The sequence below is a fragment of the Loxodonta africana genome, chromosome 25, assembly GCF_030014295.1.
Source record: "Loxodonta africana isolate mLoxAfr1 chromosome 25, mLoxAfr1.hap2, whole genome shotgun sequence".
Lineage (NCBI taxonomy): Eukaryota > Metazoa > Chordata > Mammalia > Proboscidea > Elephantidae > Loxodonta > Loxodonta africana.
The window spans coordinates 47,004,774-47,022,257 of record NC_087366.1 but is presented as its reverse complement, the minus strand read 5'-3'; the positions used below and the strand labels follow the sequence as shown (position 1 = coordinate 47,022,257).

General features: G+C 43.8%; 1 protein-coding gene across 1 annotated transcript in view; it reads right to left on the bottom strand.

Annotated features, from left to right (window-relative positions):
- KIF26B (kinesin family member 26B) overlaps positions 1-17,484 on the bottom strand; it is a 567,584-nt gene that overhangs the window by 364,491 nt on the left and 185,609 nt on the right. Inside the window, exon 3 of the mRNA XM_003410922.4 lies at positions 7,575-8,111. Within this exon, the coding sequence (XP_003410970.1) occupies positions 7,575-8,111 (537 nt within the window). The remainder of the gene's footprint in view (positions 1-7,574; positions 8,112-17,484) is intronic.

The window sequence follows — 17,484 nt, the reverse complement described above, 5'->3', positions numbered from 1 at the left end:
GAATAATCTCCCTATCTCAAAATCCTTACCTTAATCATATCTACCATGTCTCTTTTGCCATGTAAGGTAGCATAATTACAGGTTCCAGAGATTAGGGTGTGGACATCTCTAAACTAAAACCAATCTCATTGCCTTCGAGTCCATTCTGACTCATAGCGACCCTATAGGAAAGATTAGAACTGCCCCATAGGGTTTCCAAGGAGTGGCTGGTGGACTTGAACTGCTTACCTTTTGGTTAGCAGCTGAGCTCTTAACCACTGTGCCACTAGGGTTCCTGGACATCTTTAAAAAAAAAAAAAAAGACCAAACCCAGTGCCGTTGAGTCGATTCTGACTCATAGCGACCCTACAGGACAGAGTAGAACTGCCCCATAGAGTTTCCAAAGAGTGCCCAGCAGATTCGAACTACAGACCCTTTGGTTAGCAGCCCTAGCACTTAACCACTACACCACCAGGGTTTCCTGGACATCTTTAGGGAGTCACTATTCAACCTGCCATACCAAGTAAATAACCAGATTTTTAAAAATATGTTTTTAATCTCCTGATGAAGTTTGGGTGTTTCCTTTTAGACCACGGCTCTAACAAGTCTGGTTTTTTTTTTTGCGGGGGGGAGGTGTTGCCAGTTTTCATAAAATGTTACTTCCATTTGGCTGGAATTTCAGCTTGAGCACTGTCTTAGTTATCTCGTACTGCTACAACAGAAATACCACAAGTGGATGGCTTTAACAAACACACATTTATTCTCTCACAGTCTAGGAGGCTAGAAGTCCAAATTCCAGGTGCTAGCTCCACGGGAAGGCTTCCTCTCTCTGTCAGCTCTGGGGGAAGGTCCTTGTCATCAATCTGCCTCAGTCGAGGAGCTTCTCAGCACAGGGACTCTGGGTCCAAAGGACACATCACTCTCCCGGCTTTTGTTTCTTAGTGATATGAGATCCCCATGTCTCTATTTGCTTCTCTCTTTTATATCTCAAAAGAGATTGACTTAAAACAGTACCTACTCTTATAGACTGAGTCCTGCCTCGTTAACATAACTGCCTTTAATCCTGCCTCATTAACATCGTAAAGGTAGGATTTTACAACACATAGGAAAATCACATCAGATGACAAAATGGTGGACAATCACACAATATTTGGAATCATGACCTAGGCAAGTTGACAGACATTTTGGGTGGACACAATTTAATCTGTAACAAGAACCATATCCTTCCACCACCCATCTGTCAGTTTGTTGTACTGTGGTGGCTTGTATGTTGCTATGATGCTGAAAGCTATGCCACCAGTATTTCAAAAACCAGCAGGTTCGCCCATGGTAGGTAGGTTTCAGTAGAGCCACCAGACTAAGACAGACTAGGAAGAAAGGCCTGGTGATCTGATTCCTTATAGGTCACAACAGAACATTGTCTGATATAGTGCTAGAAGATGAGCCCCTAGGTTGGCACTCAAAATACTCAGTGGACACAACAATGGACTCAAACATACCAACGATCATAGGGATAGTGTAGGATTGGGCAATGTTCTGTTCTGTTGTACACGGGGTCAATGTGAGTCAGAGCTGACTTCACAGCAACAACAACAACCATATCCTTGAGAAATGCTCTGTCCATGACTGAATACACAACCCGATTCCTTTTCCTGTATTCATGGTTTGTCAAAAGGCATTAAAATAAATAAATCATCTGATACCCTTTTGACCATCTACAGACAGGAGAAACAAAAAAACAGTGATCTTAAAAAATCTTTTCTGCATCATAAGTTGTCAAATTATGTGATATTCCATTTCCATGACCCTGCAGAAGTAGCAGCAAGTGGAAGCAAACTGTAAACAGGAGTTGGCCCAAGAAGGGGCAGGTTGCGTATTTCAGGGAACAGGTGGCTGAGCCCTGGGGAACTGCCAAGAATGAGACTAGGAATCCTCCACTATTGACCTGCTGTGAACACCCACACCTGCTCCTTCTTGAACAGTGGCTCAGCCAGGAAGGAACACATGTATCCCTCATCTTCCTGGACCATGTGCTTCTGGTTTTCATAAACCCACCACAGACAAAGCCTCTGAATACTACAGTACCAGCAGGCTTCCTTCCTCTCAAGGGGGCACTCTAAAGTCTTCCATAAAGTGTCAGCACCCAGTCCTTTCAAGGCTTCAGACCTTTGAAAACAGAGTGTTACGTACAGCACAGGTACTACAGTTTAGCTAACCTTAAGCTGTTTGTCACTTTTTTCTTAATTGTTCCCCACAAAGATCCTGTAAGGTAGGAAATCCATAGGTAAGGAAACAAACTAAAATGTTAAGTTACTGAACTGAGGTTCAACAGTTGGTAGATTTAAGTCCTTATTTTCCAGTCTCCCCCCATGATGGGAAAGCCAGTCGCCATTCTAAGGAAGTGGACTCTAGCATCAACGTTCTACGATTTTGACTGTTAATACGTACAGACTCTCCTACAGTTATTTATTATAACAAGTGAAAATCAGGCAAAAGCAGATGCCATTCAAAAGGACGTAATTAATCTATGGCTGATGAGAAGGAACTAATCTACATACATGAAGGCAGTGGTGATTCAGTGGTAGGATTCTCACCCTTCATGTGGGAGACCTGGGTTTGATTCCCGGCCAATGTACCTCATGTGCAGCCACCACCCATCTGTCACTGTTGGCATGTGTTGCTATGACGCTGAACAAGTTTCAGTGGAGCTTCCAGATTAAGACAGACTAGGACAAAAGATCTGGCAGTCTATTTCCAAAAGTCAGTCAGTGAAAACCCTATGGATCACAACATTCACGGGGATGATGCAGAACTGGGCAGTGTTGTGTTTCATTGGGCATGGGGTCACCATGAGTCAGGGGCTGACTCAACAGCAGCTAACAGCAACAACTTAGAAATATATTTTCAAAGTCAAAAAAAAAAAAACAACTCATGTGGTCGAATGAAGGTTCTAGAGCACATTTTATTCTTCCTGCGTGTGTACAGATTGTACTAAATGTCTACAAGTTAATAGAGGAGTCTTTCTTGAAAGGGTCCATCTTAACATCTTCTAAGAAATCAATTTTTAAAGATATTCAATGAGAAATTATCTTTGTGGTTTGTTCAACATTTCTTGATGTAATTTCAGTGTCTCCTAAATTGCTATTTTTCTTCTCTCCCTACAGAGGTTCTTATTTATCTGTGATGCTTACAGGTTCCCACTCCTTCTGGAGATAGTTTTGAAACATGAAGATACTGGAAAAGAGAATCAAGAAATCTTCCTGCTGCAACTCTGGAAGATTATTACACATTGGTGTGAGTAATAGAGGGGCCTTGAGGGATTTGAGAGGGCCTTCCCATTACCCATGGAGTCCCTGGCTGGCACAAATGGTTAAGTATTCAGCTACTAACTGAAAGGATGGCAGTTTGAATCCACCTAGAGGCACCTCAGAAGGAAGGCCTGGTGATCTGCTTATGGGAGACCAGCTATTCAAAACCCTGTGGAGCACAGTTCCAATCTAACACACATGGGGTTACCATGAATCAGAGTCAACTCACCAGCAACTGGTTTGGTTTTCCTGAGTTCTTTATCTTATCACCTATACAAAGTTTGTCACGCTCACTGTTGGGCAGCCCATCCTCATCTTTTCATCCTCACTGCACCTAAGCTGCAGAAGGGCAGTGTCCTCTCCAACTCCTTTGTTTGTTCTACAGCTTCTGGTTCCATGGATGTGGGGCAGCACCCTTGGCTGTGACAAAGTCTAGATGCTTCCCTGTCTGGGGAACAGCCCTGGCACTAATCCAGAGGCCATCTGCTCTGTGGAGAAGGAAGTGGGAGTGTGGGTGAGCAGGAAAAGTGAGGTCAGCTTTCGGAGCAGTCAACCAGCTCTGATGAGTTGGTGAGACTGTGAGCTACAGAATATTTACTGCTGGGAGATGTCCACAATAGGAGACACCCAGTCTGGCCAGACCCAGAGCCTCCCTATCTGGGTATCAGGATGACAAAGTCATGACACAGGGGACAGTGCTTTACAGCCAGGCACCAAATCTCTTTATCCTGGAGAGATTCCCTCTGGGCCCTTTAACTATTATTCACGGGAAATGGACGAATTGGTCTGGAGGTAGAAAGAAGCAATAAAATTCACCCAGGACAATCTCAGGGTAGTGGTTTGCGTGAATCATCTTTGTATCTGCTTTAAGCTACAAATCCTTCCTCAACCCACCCTTGCCCCACAGGTTGGATTACGAGCCCTTCTGCACGCTCTCAAAGCATCCCACGCAGCCCTCTACCTTCACACTCCTGCCCCTGAGGGTCACTTCACCTGCTTCCTCCCCAATGTGAGGACCACAGGACAGGAGACAGGGTCTTCAGCCCAGTGCAGCAGCCCCAACCCAGCACCTAGCACAGTGCCTGGCCATCAAGTTGGCCCCCAACTCTTAGCGACTTCATGCACAAGATCAGACCATTGTGATACACAGGATCTTCACTGGCAAATTTTTCACAAGTAGATCACCAGGCCTTTCTTCATAGTTTGTCATAGTTGGGATGCTCCACTAAAGCCTGTTCAGCATGGGAGCACCATGCAAGCCCCCACTGACTGACAGGCGGTGGCTGTGCTTGAGGTGCACGGGCTGAGAATCACCAAACCTGGATCTTCCTCATGGAGGCGGGAATTCTACCATTGAACCATCGCTGGCCCCCTGGCACTTAGTTAGAGCTTAACAAATACTTGCTACTGTACAGGAATTTCTTTTTCATCTGAAGAAGAGAGTAAGAGGAGGAGCAGATAGAACGATTGTACACATCAAAGAAATGCACCAATAATCCCTAATCTTCCTTTCAAGCAGTGCTTTCAGCTTCTCCCCCCTCACACAAACTACTCCCGACACTTGGAATATTTTATATAAAAGCACCAGTTCAGGTTCTTCCGTCCTCACTCACTGAGCTGCTACAGCGGCTGAGTCAGCTAACCAGCACCTGATACATGATGCAAGTGTTTTGGGGCTGTGGAAGGTGAAATGTGAATTTTCTGTGTAACCCGAGCATGCGGCTAGCACAACCCAGGGATGTGTTGAAAATAGGATCTGGGTAAAAGGATGTTCATCAGAGCATTTTATTGATAGTAATAAGGAAGGAGGGAGGGGGTAGGGAACCTAAACTCTAGTAATTGAGGTTTGGTTATATAAATGATGACATAGTCATATAATGGAATATTATGCTACAATTAAAGATCATATTTGAGAAAAATATATAATGGCATGGGAAAATGCACCCAATATATCAAGTGAAAAACCAGTCCCAGAATTGCATACAATCACCATTTTACAAATTATGAGTATATAATACACTGGAAGAAAATATATCCAGATGTTGTATAGTTTATTTCTGGATGATATTGCTTTTTAAAGCCTTATTTAAACTTTCTCACATATTTCTATTTTATTTTACAATAAACATGCATTGATTTTTAGAAGTTTAATAATAGCGTATTTTCAAATCAAGAACAATTTTGAATTGTTGAAAAAGCATATCATTTAACCATGAAAAGAAGCCCTAACTTGTTCCTGCCCTATGTGATTATTTTCTAGCATTAGACTAGATGCCTCACCCATACACAACCCAGAAAATTCTACCCAAAAGTAAAGTGACAGCAAGGCTGCTGCCAATCAAAATAGGAGTCCTTTCCTTTGGTGAGCCAAGCTCTGAAGAGAAAGCTGTATCTGGTAATGTTGGCAGAAACACTGCTATGGGGTCAGTTGGGAAAGCTGGAAGCAACTGTGGTGTGGGAAAACCCACTCCCCTGGAGAGGAGAGAGCTGGCTCTGGTTCTGTCACTGGCTGTATGGCCACAGGCTATTTAATGTCTCTAAGCATGGTGTTCCCCATCTGTATGAGGAAGATCAAACATCTGCCCTGCCTTCCTCACAGGCCTTTGTGAGGTTAAATAAAGCAATGTCCGTGCTGTGTTTTATAAAAAGCACCCAGTAGACAAAAAGTTTGGCAATCCTAAAAACCAACTTCTTAGAGTAGCAATCATTGCTCCCCACTTTCTTTTCTTTCAAGATATCAACAGACACAAGCTATATTCACCTCTCCAACAGTCTAGGAAAGTCACAAGGAGTTTTATCAGGCGCATTTACCTCATTTTAAGTTTCCCCATATCTTTACCCACGTAGCAAAGACACATGCTCATTCACCTCGTGTTTTTGTGTTTTTTACTCCCAGGCACAGGGATAGATTGGATTTTCCCAGTGGGGCCTGAAGACTGGGTTTTGCCCCAGGAATATGGATGGAAGTGATATAGGCCCCTTCCAGGCTGGCCCAAAATCCACCTGTGAGATCCTTCATGCACCCTCTTCCCTCATTTCTGGGCTTGTTGTGGAAATTTCCTGACTGGTGGAAGACTCTGAGGCCCCTGGGAGATGGTGACACAACTAGATGGAAGGAGCCCAAGACTCCACATCACAGGGAAGGCCACCTACCAAACACCCGACATGTGTGAGAAATGGCCTGAGATGCCAGGATCAGTTGTTACACCACTTATCCTCCCTGACTAATACACCCAGGACCATAGCCACCTCTCCGTTCCAAAGAGATAGTCAATGCTTTCTGCTACTTCCCACATGACTCTGTTGCAGGGGTCGTGGGGAATAGATACGTTAAACCCAACCCTTATCCAATGGGAAACTCACCCAAGGAAAATTTAAGATAATTCTTTCAGATTCTCTGACAGATTTGTATGAGGCCTGCTCTCTTACTACTACAGGAAAACTTCAGAGTATATGCTAATTTCAATAACTGAAAAGAGAAAAATGCTTTTGGCAAGCCAACCCCAGCAGTATTTAAGGAGAGATGCAAACAGTAAAGAGATAAGGTCCATCTCGGTAGGAGAAGTTAGGGTGTGAGTCTGCATTTCCATCAGATGTGCTGACAATGCAAGCAGAATGCTAACACTGGTTTCTCATTTATTTTATTCTTAGCAATGTTTATCCCTACCCACGGGCTGCTTTAAAACCATGATTTTAGGGACCCAGAATATCTTTTGATTAAAAAAATCTCTCAGTCATTTGTCTTAATTTCTGTTAACAGCCACAATAACAACAACAAAACAGTAACTTGTACATTGATCCCTGATTCTGTGCCAGACATCAGGCTAAACATCTTGCATTCACTATCTTATTTAATTCTCACTACCATTATATCCACTTATAAATGAGGGATGTGAGTCTGAGAGAGAACAAGCTCTGTGCAAGGTCACAGTTCTAAGAAGTGGGCAAGTCGAGGCTTGAACCCCAGACCATGGGTCCCCAGTGTCCACACTCTTAATCACTGCATCATACAGTAAACTTGTGCTTGGGAAGCCCTTGCATTGCCTGGCCCAGCAGGGTCTCTCAAAGGGGATCCTGAACGAGCAAAGAGAGGGCAGGAGTAAAAGGTTTGACAGATACAGCAGGCAGACTTGGATGGTGCACCTTGATGTGGACCTGTGGAAGATATGCAGAGGCATTAGGTTCTGGGTTGGGACAGTCCCAGAGAGGAGAGTGGAAAAAAGAAGGGCTATATACTTTCCTTGACTCTAGCCAACCTGCTCTTCCTTGCTTAGAGAGGCTACTTACCTGGTAGGGGTACAGAGTGACCCCATTGGTTCTTGACAGGGACCAGGTGCCATCCAGGTACTGGTGAGCCTGGATAGCCACTGAGTTGAGGATGTTCCCGTTGCTGGGACTGGTGGCCATCTGGAGGCTGACCTTCCCCTGGTGGGTTGGGGACCCACTCTTCTTCTCTGCCCCATTGCTGACCCCAAGGCTGTTGGGTTTGCTGCTATGCTTGTTGGTGACGAATCCTGTGTAGCTGGAGGTTGCGCAGGAGGCAGGCACAAAGGCCCAATCCCTGGGCTGCTGGAGACCACCCACGTGCCGGGCCCCCACCACAGTGGGGATGTTGGAGAGGGGTGGGGGTGAGCCAGGGGAGGCATCGTAGTGCTCGCCGCCCGCTGCCTGCTCCAAGGTCAGGACCATCTGGATGGCCTCCTGCTTCAGCTGGTTCAGGTGCGTAGCACAAATGTCACAGCGGTTGTCCCGGTCATTCCATGCCTTTCGGATGGTGTTGGGGACCTGGAGTTTGTCATGAATCACAGCCGAGAAAGCAGGGTCCTGGGGAACACACAAGCAGGAAAAAAGGAGAGGTTATAACTCAAGTGCAATTTGCATGTCTGGTTTATGAGTTAAGCCCTAGATATGGCCAGAGAGTTTGATTGTTTGATTGACAGCCAACAGAAATGAGAACCCAGGCACGTAGAAATGCCTCTATAGTTGACAAGCACATTTGACAAATGTAAGGTTTTTATAGTGAAGAATTTAAGGAATTAAACATATATATCTTAGTATATTTTTCTCCAGGCCAGTCAAATGAGAACACACCAGGTTCTTCTCCTTGCATCCACTAAGAACTACTGCCCCACCTGGAGCCTCCCAAGGTGTGCATTAAGAAGACAAAAATCATTTGTTCAGGTACGATGGAAGGTGAGTGCAGTCATTCTGGGCTGACTCCATTGAAGTCCCCAGGCCCCTTGTTACCTGTGGGAAGTTGGTAACAGACAGAGGTGACCTGCAACAGACAGTCCATTCTGAGAGAATCCTGGCCTCATTAGCTAAGGGCCATTGAAAGGAAACCAAACTAAACAGATTCTGGACCAGCAACCCAGCCTGTTCCAGCAGCCCAGCAAACCTCTGCAGATTAACTCACATTTACCATTTGGTCACAGCAGCCTCACCATTTCTGCACCCATGTAGTTGATGTTCTTGACTGAAAAAAATATACATCTTCCTGGCAGTATCCCTGGTAAAACCCAAGATACTTTTCCCCAAAAATGTCATCTAAATCTACTATAAGAAAGATGCTTTAGCTCAGAGGCCCATGTGTAAATGAGATAATGAATTTAATGAATCTGACTTCTCTCGTTTACTCTGCTTTGCTTTTTACAAAACAGCAGAATTACACAAAGAAAAAAAGTACTAGGAGACTTAATTGGATATTAAAATAGTTGGGTTCTAGTATTACTACTAATTAACGTATGACCTTGGACAATTAATCTCACTGAACCTCTCATCTGTAATACATGACCACAGCCTCTATGAGCTGTAAGGTCCATCCAGCCCCATGCTTCTGTGTCTTTGGGCCAGAAGGGCAGGAAAGCCCAGTATCTGTAAATATGGACAGGCCACTACACCTTTTTGAACTTTCGGAGTAATTTATGAGGCTCATCTTAAGGCTTTTTTTCCTCTAGGACATTGGGAGGAAATCTGCCCTTCTGAAATTTGCTGTCAGCTTTTATGGGCGGAAGCACCATCAGGGCTGAACAGAGTTTGATGAGCTGTGGGTGAGGCGAGGTGTGGGGGACACAGGGTGGCAGGAAGATCACTGGTGGGAGGGTCGTTCTTAATTACGATCCATCTTGATTATGGGCTCCAGCATTTTGTTTTCCCTGTTTAACTACTGTGACTAGCTCCTCAGCATGCACTGATTAATTGATTAATAAATCAAGAGGCCTCTTTACACAGCAGCAGCAAGGAGTGGCCCAGGAGGTAGAAACTCAAGACAGTCATATAAGATGACGGGAAGCAATAGGAGGTCAAGGCTGATCAAGGCTCAGGCTGACAAAGTGATGCGTATCCTTCTCCATTGCAAGCTGCTTGGCTCAGCATGTCTCTCATCACAAGTCAGAGCATGTTAGACCCAACAGGGCACCTTAGGAACCATTCTAGAGTAGACTGACATTTCAGTTTACAGGTAAGGACACTGAGCTCCAAAAAGGTTAAAAGCTTGACTCATCCCGACCTCTTGGCCTCTAGTCCATGACGTTTCACTTCAAGAGCCAGAGTGCCATCTCCATCAACAGATTCAATTTTTCTGCACAGACATAAGATTTTCACCTCATTCACTTGGGAAATGTTCATTTATTCTAAATGAATTTATTTGGGCTCCCATCTGTGCCAACTGTCACATTAAATGTTGGGGATACAGAGACGAAAGACACACACCTGCCCACCAGCAACTCTCAGTCCGGGGGCAGGAGAGACCTAGAAACTGTAATGATAAGATCCTGGGTGGGAGGCAAAGAGGACAGGAGTCCAAATGACCCAGCCTGCCTCATGCCCCCATTTCCTCTTTCTCATTCTCATCACCTGGTTCTTATTTAGGATCCACTTGCACATGGTACTCTGGTGAGTCCCCTACCAGCACCAGTGCCTGACCTTTACCTGTTCATGGCCCAGAACAGGCACATCCAATGGACACCACATGGAAAGGCTTCTCTCCTGACCTGCTGGACAGTGCTTAGTATGTTTATTACGAAGCAGCAAGAGCTCCTGAGTAAAATGCACATCGTGGTACCATGTTCAGGGTGCATTTCTCAGTCCAGGGGATCGAATGCTAGCAGGGGCTTTAGAATCATCTTCCCACTTCCACTTAGAGGACTCCTGAAAGTTCTCAGATGCCCCACTATTTCTTGAAAGATGATAAAAGGTAAAACACAGTTGCCCAATCAAAAATCCAGTTAATTTAACCTTGGGGAGGGGCATATTATTAGTGTATGGAAGCAGCTTGTATGGAAAGACTGAGAGAGAATTTCTATTTATGGAGAAAGTATTCAGCTGTAGACCTATTATCAAAAGCCCTCACAGCCTGCAGTAATGATATTTTTCTTCCAAAAAAAAAAGGAGAGATTTTTCAGAAAAGTAGAAAAATGAAAAAAATCACTACCACCTGTTAACATCTGGTGAATCTCCCTCTGAAATTTTTTCTATGCACATTTAAAAAAAAGTCCTCTATGTATACATTATCTTGTATACATTACATAATGAGACTTTTGTCAACAAATGTTATTTGAAAATATGATTTTTAATAATCACTTAGTATTCTATCCTTCAGTCGTTCCATAATTCATTTATTTATTTCTATATTCTACTAGATAATCAGAAACTGAGAAATCAGGAAACTGGCAAAGAAAAACAACACACAACCCATGACTTGTGCTTTCAAGTCATCAAATTATTTGGTTTCAAGAAGCTTCAAATTAATTGCTTACTTATAATACTTTGGTTAGCCCAATCAAATGCCACAGTAAGGCAGCAGATCTAAGCTGCATCCACACATTACATAGATCCTGGCCCTTAAACTCTGGATTCAGCACTGATATCTGTATTTGTAGCCAGAGTTAAAGAGACACACTTACTCTATGGGATCCCTCCAGCCATTCATGGTCTGAGGGTTCCTTTCCCTCTTTCTTCCTGATTTATACTACTCTTCCCAGAAGCAGAATCGTCGTTGCTCAGCCTATTGCTATTTGCTGTTCAGCTTCTGACATGTAACAAATATTTATGTTGGCCTTCACCATACCAAGTGCTATGCCAAGCTGGGGACATGAGGATACGTGCAAATGATCCCCACCCTCTGTGAGTGCACCATCCAGGGGACTTCTTCGCTCCTGGGCTGCCAAAAATCTCCTCCCTCTGCTGCTGCCTGGAGTCCCCGGGTGGTTTAATGCTTAACACACTTGGCTGCTACATCTGAGAGAGAGCCATTGAAAACCCTACGGAGCACAGTTCTACTCTGACAAACATGAGGTTGCCATGAGTAGGAATCGACTCAATGGCAACTGGGGGTTCTGCTGCTGTCTAGTCCAGTCTGTAGGGACTCACAGGAGCACTCAACACACACTCAGGAGTACCAAGCTCTGTGTTCCCAGCCTGGTTCATGAGGCCTCGGTAAGGAGAACTCTAGCTTCCTGCTTCTCCCCTCCACTCAGACCTGTGCCCAGCCAAAGCAAGCCCTGCAGGAGAGCCTGCCAGAGCCTGTGAGAAGCAACAGAATTGTCACGCGAGGGTCATAGCTGTGCCCGCTACCACTATAATGTACATGGTGGCCACAGACAGCCAGAAGTAGCAAATAGCACCTTTTTGTTTCATCTGGAGGAAAGCTGAGGCTGATTCTTTAATGAGTATGATAATGCTGACTGATATCAAAGAGGTGTTCCCTAAATTAAGGAACCCTTGATCTGTAACCATATGTTGGTTATCATCAAAAGGCCCCCGTAAGTCGAGAGATATGTCTTATGAAAACTAAAATCCCTTTCAAGTACTTGTCCACACATTATAAATATTTCAGTACAACTCACAACTTCAAAGAGGAATGGTCAACAGACACAGCTTTCTGTAAATGCCAAATAAAGAGGAGACTGCTTCCAGGGAGAGTAGTGATAAACCAGGAGGAAAAGAGAAAAGGGGTCTTCAGAACCTGAATGGCTCACGTATAATGTGCTTCCCTGCTACGGACGCAGTAAGGACTATAGTGGCCCCAGAAGGTGTACTAGGAGAGCCTCTTCTGCTTCAGCTGGCATCAAAAGAAACATGGATCCACAGAAGGAATGAATTTAGGATCCTGTCTGGCAGGTCACCTAGCTCACGGGCTTGAAAGACATTCATACCATCTAGATTCAGTCCTGATTCATCATGTGCCTCTGGAATTAATCCACGAGAGCAGCGGTGAACTCATGGACAAGCCGAACGTCTTTTTCAAGTCCCAGGTTTTATTTCAGTACATTTGAAAATGTGCTCCTGGCACCTGGGCAACATTTTCATCCTAAGTTTTCAAGTTAAGGAGTTCTGTTCTCAAAACATTCTCATCTTTCAGGAAAACACACAAAATTATTTTTGCCCCACCTCTACCATGAAGAGGGAATCAAGAAAACACTAAAGTTCCTCAGAAGGAAGGCTAAGGGTAAATGAAGTTAATGTTCAGATGCCTAAATCTCCCAATCAGTGATCACTACAAAAAGAAAAATCCATAAATCGTTATCCAATCCCTTTACAGTTCTTCTATGTCTCCTGGAGGCATTTCGGGAAAATGGAGTCTCCCGTCATAGCCCCAAAGGGTCTCTCATAGTCTACTGCTTCTCAGTCAGTTGCCTTACATGTCTTCTCACAGACTTAACTATATGATTATGACCAAATCTCTCTTCCTGTTCACTGACATTCATTCCTCAGGCAATCACATACAACCCCATGGCTTCAATGGCCATCCATATCCTGGTGACTTGGAATTCTCTATTTCTACCCCTGCGTGGCCTCTCTTGAGCTCCAAGCCTTATAGCCAAAGGCCCACTAGACAGAATGACCTGAATATCCCAATACCCTTCAAACTGATAATTTAAAATTACTTTTCTTTGCCCTTGGAGCCCTGGTGGTACAGTGGTTAAGAGCTTGGCTGCTAACCAAAACAGTCAGCATTTCGAATCTACCAGCTGCTCCCTGGAAAGTCTACGAGGCCATTCTACTCTGTACTATAGGGTCGCTATGACTCGGAATCGACTTGTTGGCAATGGGTTTTCTTTGCCCTTGAACCCACTCTCATTCCAATAGTCACTAAGTAAACAGTATCATTATCCACCCAGAGGCCAAGGCTAGAAATCTAGAACCCTCCTCGCCCCTTCCTTTTCCTTCACTTCTAATCACCAAATTAGATAGAGGCTATATCCAAAGAGCTCTTGAACTGAACCTCCTCTCCATGTCCCCTGCCATGTTAATGCTTTTAGCATTTCTCCTATCACCATGGTCTGCCTGATTCCCGCCTTAACTTCACTCCCCAGGGTGGGGAAGGGGGGAGGGTGGGGGGAGAACAGAACTATTTTACTAAAATGCCAATCTGCTTTCCTATACCTCCATTCTAAGTTATCTTATAGTCTGTAATTTTTTTTAATTTTTTATTTGTAAAGTATTGCTCTGCTAGTAATTCTCAGCTTGTTAAGAGCAAATACTCCTTCCATCTTTAATTCCTCCATGTCAAGTACAGTACCGGCTACGTAGTAGGGGCTCAACAAGTATTTGTGAAATAAGTAAATAAACAAAAGGAATCCAATCAAGATTAAAATAGTCATATGACAAAGCCTGTCTGGGTTCATCTTGCATTCACTTTGTACAGGTGATTTAGTCACTGATAATACAAATGTCATGAGACAAACTCCCTCAAATCTAAGGTTAACATAGTTTTTCCAACCATATTTGTTCTACCTGACTGACTCCTCAGTCTCACATGGGTCAACCACAGTCTAGGTACCCTCTTTGTACTGACTCTTCCTTGATTTAGTAGAACGAATCCTTTTCAGCACACTAAGCCCTATACCAAAATCTCTGTTCATCTTTGTCCCTAAGTTCTAAAAAAGTAATGTTTATATAAAAGCTTTTTTTTTTTTTTTTTTTTTTAGCCATCTGATCAGCTCATCAGCGTGGGGAAACGCAAAACCTACCTAAAGGAAAACTCCAGATTATACACTTGGTCCAGCAACGTTAGGCCCAAGGGAAGTAGGTAGCATGATTTTTCCTAGGAGCCAGCAGCCAGCTCTCCGTGCATGAGGCTGGGCTGGTAATAAGGGCTGGAGAGTCTGTGGAACGTAAACAAGAACACAAGAACTACGGCCCAGGCAAACAAAGCCACTTACTAATGCTCCTCGTTACTTTTTGTTCCATTTGATCCTCCGAGGAATAGGTTGCTCAGCAATAAATGCTAATACCACTTGTGAGAACTGAGCGATTTTCCACATTATTTCAGCTAAAAGAGAACTTACAGTCTGTTCCTCTAAAGCCTCTGGGTGATGAAGGCAGCAGCTGGAGTGGGAGTCCGGCATGTGTTGTACGAATTCCTGTTGATGCTTGTGTCTTGTTTATTATTCTAGAGGCCTTTCGTGACAAGCTCAATGAGATTTACGCTGTTTTTCCAAAGGCGGTTTCTTCCCACTTTGTTCCTAAACTTTCTTCCTCCATAAATGCTGTCTCACGAGGCTTTGAATGGAGAGTAGTACCCTGAGAATGCAACGTTTTATTCCCCACAGCTGGAATTTACCTTCACACTCTTTGTCATCCTTTCATCGCCCAAGTTTGCATGGCTGCCTACTGTCCACCACCACCACATTCCCCATCAGGGTCCTTTCTTTCTCAAGAATCTCAATGTTCTTTACAGCAGTCCTACCCCCAAACCAACTAAATAACCAGTTTCCATTGAGGCGATTCTGATTCTTGGCAACTTCAAGTGTGTTCAGTCTACCCAGCAGGAATATACTGATATCATGTTGGTAAAGTGGAGGATCAGCAAAAACAAGGATGGCAAGACTTTGTCTCACATACTATGGACATGGTATCAGGAGGGACCAGTCCCTGGAGAAGGACATCATACTCGGTAAAATAGACGATCAGTGAAAAAGAGGAAGACCTTCAATGAGATGGACTGACACGGTGGCTGCAACAATGGGCTCATGCATAGCAACGATTGTGAGGATGGCACAGGACTGGGCAGTGTTTTGTTCTGTTGTACTTGAAGGCACTATGAGTCAGAACCAACTCAATGGCACCTAACAACACATCCTTTAAATCTGTCCTTCATAGAGTTCCCAGGCTCACAAACCAGGCATATGACTACCTGGGAAGGATGCCCAGGAACAAATCAGATGTTTGACAAAGTAATGATGATCATTGCTCTTTGCGGGAAAGAGCTACCCCCTCACAGGTTCTGCCATTCTATGTATGAACTGAAGAAAATCCCTGAGCGTTTCATCCTGATTAGCAAAGAGGAGACCAGCATGGCTCATTCTCCAGTTTGGTGGTTGTGAGAGGGAGAAGGAGGAGAATGATGTTGGAAAGGATATAGCATGTCTGCTCCTCGTGCAACCTAAGACAGTCAAAATAACCACCACAGCAGTGACAACAACTAGGCCATGCCCTGAAATCCCAGGCAGCTGACATTCCTACTTCATTAGCGTAAAACTTCAGTGTGAACTTCCTTCTTGCCTACTAGGCAGCATCTGAACCCAAGGTGTGTTATCATTACCATGAGTCTGCTTGTAAGGCAACGGCTCTGCACTCAACAATGGCACTCACACACACCAGTGTATGCCCAGACATGGATCCTAGCGTGCGAAAAGGAATGACTGTAAAGGCATGCTGGGTAATGAGCCCACAGAGACAAAAAACACCTCCAGAGGAAGAAATGTTAAATGTCAAACCCAAGTTGTTGTACATGAGAAACCAAATTAACCTGGAATGTAGTGGCGGTGCCCAACCTACGCAAATCTGCTCCAGATTACAGCAGAGATGCTGTCCTATTAAAATATGACATGTGCAGCCTCAGTGTGAATGACTGTATTCCACACGGGAGGCTCTTTGGAGTGCCAAAGGAAGGCAGAAATGGACTTAATAGGGCTGCTTGCTGAAACATGTGAAAAAGTGCTGCAGATGATAAGACATTTCTGCTTCAAAAGAAAAGGGTGATTTTTAATTAGAACGTCAAATTATTCAGATCAGTCCATGGGTTTCTCAGATTAGGTGAGGTATTCTCATCATGACCACAGAAGTTTTTTGGTTTTTTTTGTTTTTTATGTCTACATCTCAACCAGATGGCATGGGCAATGTCTCTTGCTTCTTTTGAAAACTTTCAGTTAAGTGTGTGGGAGGTTTGAGTTCCAGCTCTATCACTTAGTAGTTGTATGACTACGTACCATTTTTTTGAAAACTAATCCAAGCGTCAGTCTCCATGTGAAAAAATGGGAGTTGGTAATAGTACCTATTTTACGATAAACATGGTCGTGATAAATGGAGAAAAGATTGAGGTTGTCAAGGATTTCATTTTACTTGGAGCAACAATCAACACCCACGGAAGCAGCAGTCAAGAAATCAAAAGACACATTGCATTGCACAAATCTGCTGTAAAAGACCTCTTTAAAGTGCTGAAAAGCAAAGATGTCATCTTGAAGACTAAGTGTGTCTAACTCAAGCCATGGTGTTTTCAACCGCCTCATATGCATGCAAAAGTTGGACAATGAACAAGGAAGGCCAAAGAAAAACTGATGCCTTTGAATTGAGGTGTTGGTGAAGAATATTGAATACACCATGGACTGCCAAAAGAACAAACAAATCTGTCTTAGAAGGAGTACAGCCAGAATACTCCTTAGAAGCAAGGATGGTGAGACTACCTCTCACATACTTTGGACATGTTATCAGAAGGGATCAGTCCCTGGAGAAGGACATTATGCTTGGTAAAGGAGAAGGTCAGTGAAAAAGAGAAAGACCCTCAATGAGATCGATTGACACAGTGGCTGCAACAATGGGCTCGAGTATAAAAACAATTGTGAGGATGGAGCAAGGCCAGGCACAGTTTCATTCTGTTGTACGTAGGGTCACTATTAGACGGAACCAACTCAATGGCACCTAACAACAACAACAACCTATTTTATTAAGTAAGGATTAAACGTGGTATGTGTAACATGTTTAGTACAATGCTTGGTACTTGGGGTTAATCCTATACAATAATAGTAATTATTATCAAACCTACTATTCTCAGTATCTAATACAGTACTTGTGCAAATTTAGTATTTCATATTTTTCCGATGACAGTGGTGATGGTTTTGATAGCAATGATGATCTTAGGACTTAGTTTTATCCAGGAGTCGGAATCCACTAAGCTGCAATGGGTTAGGGTTTT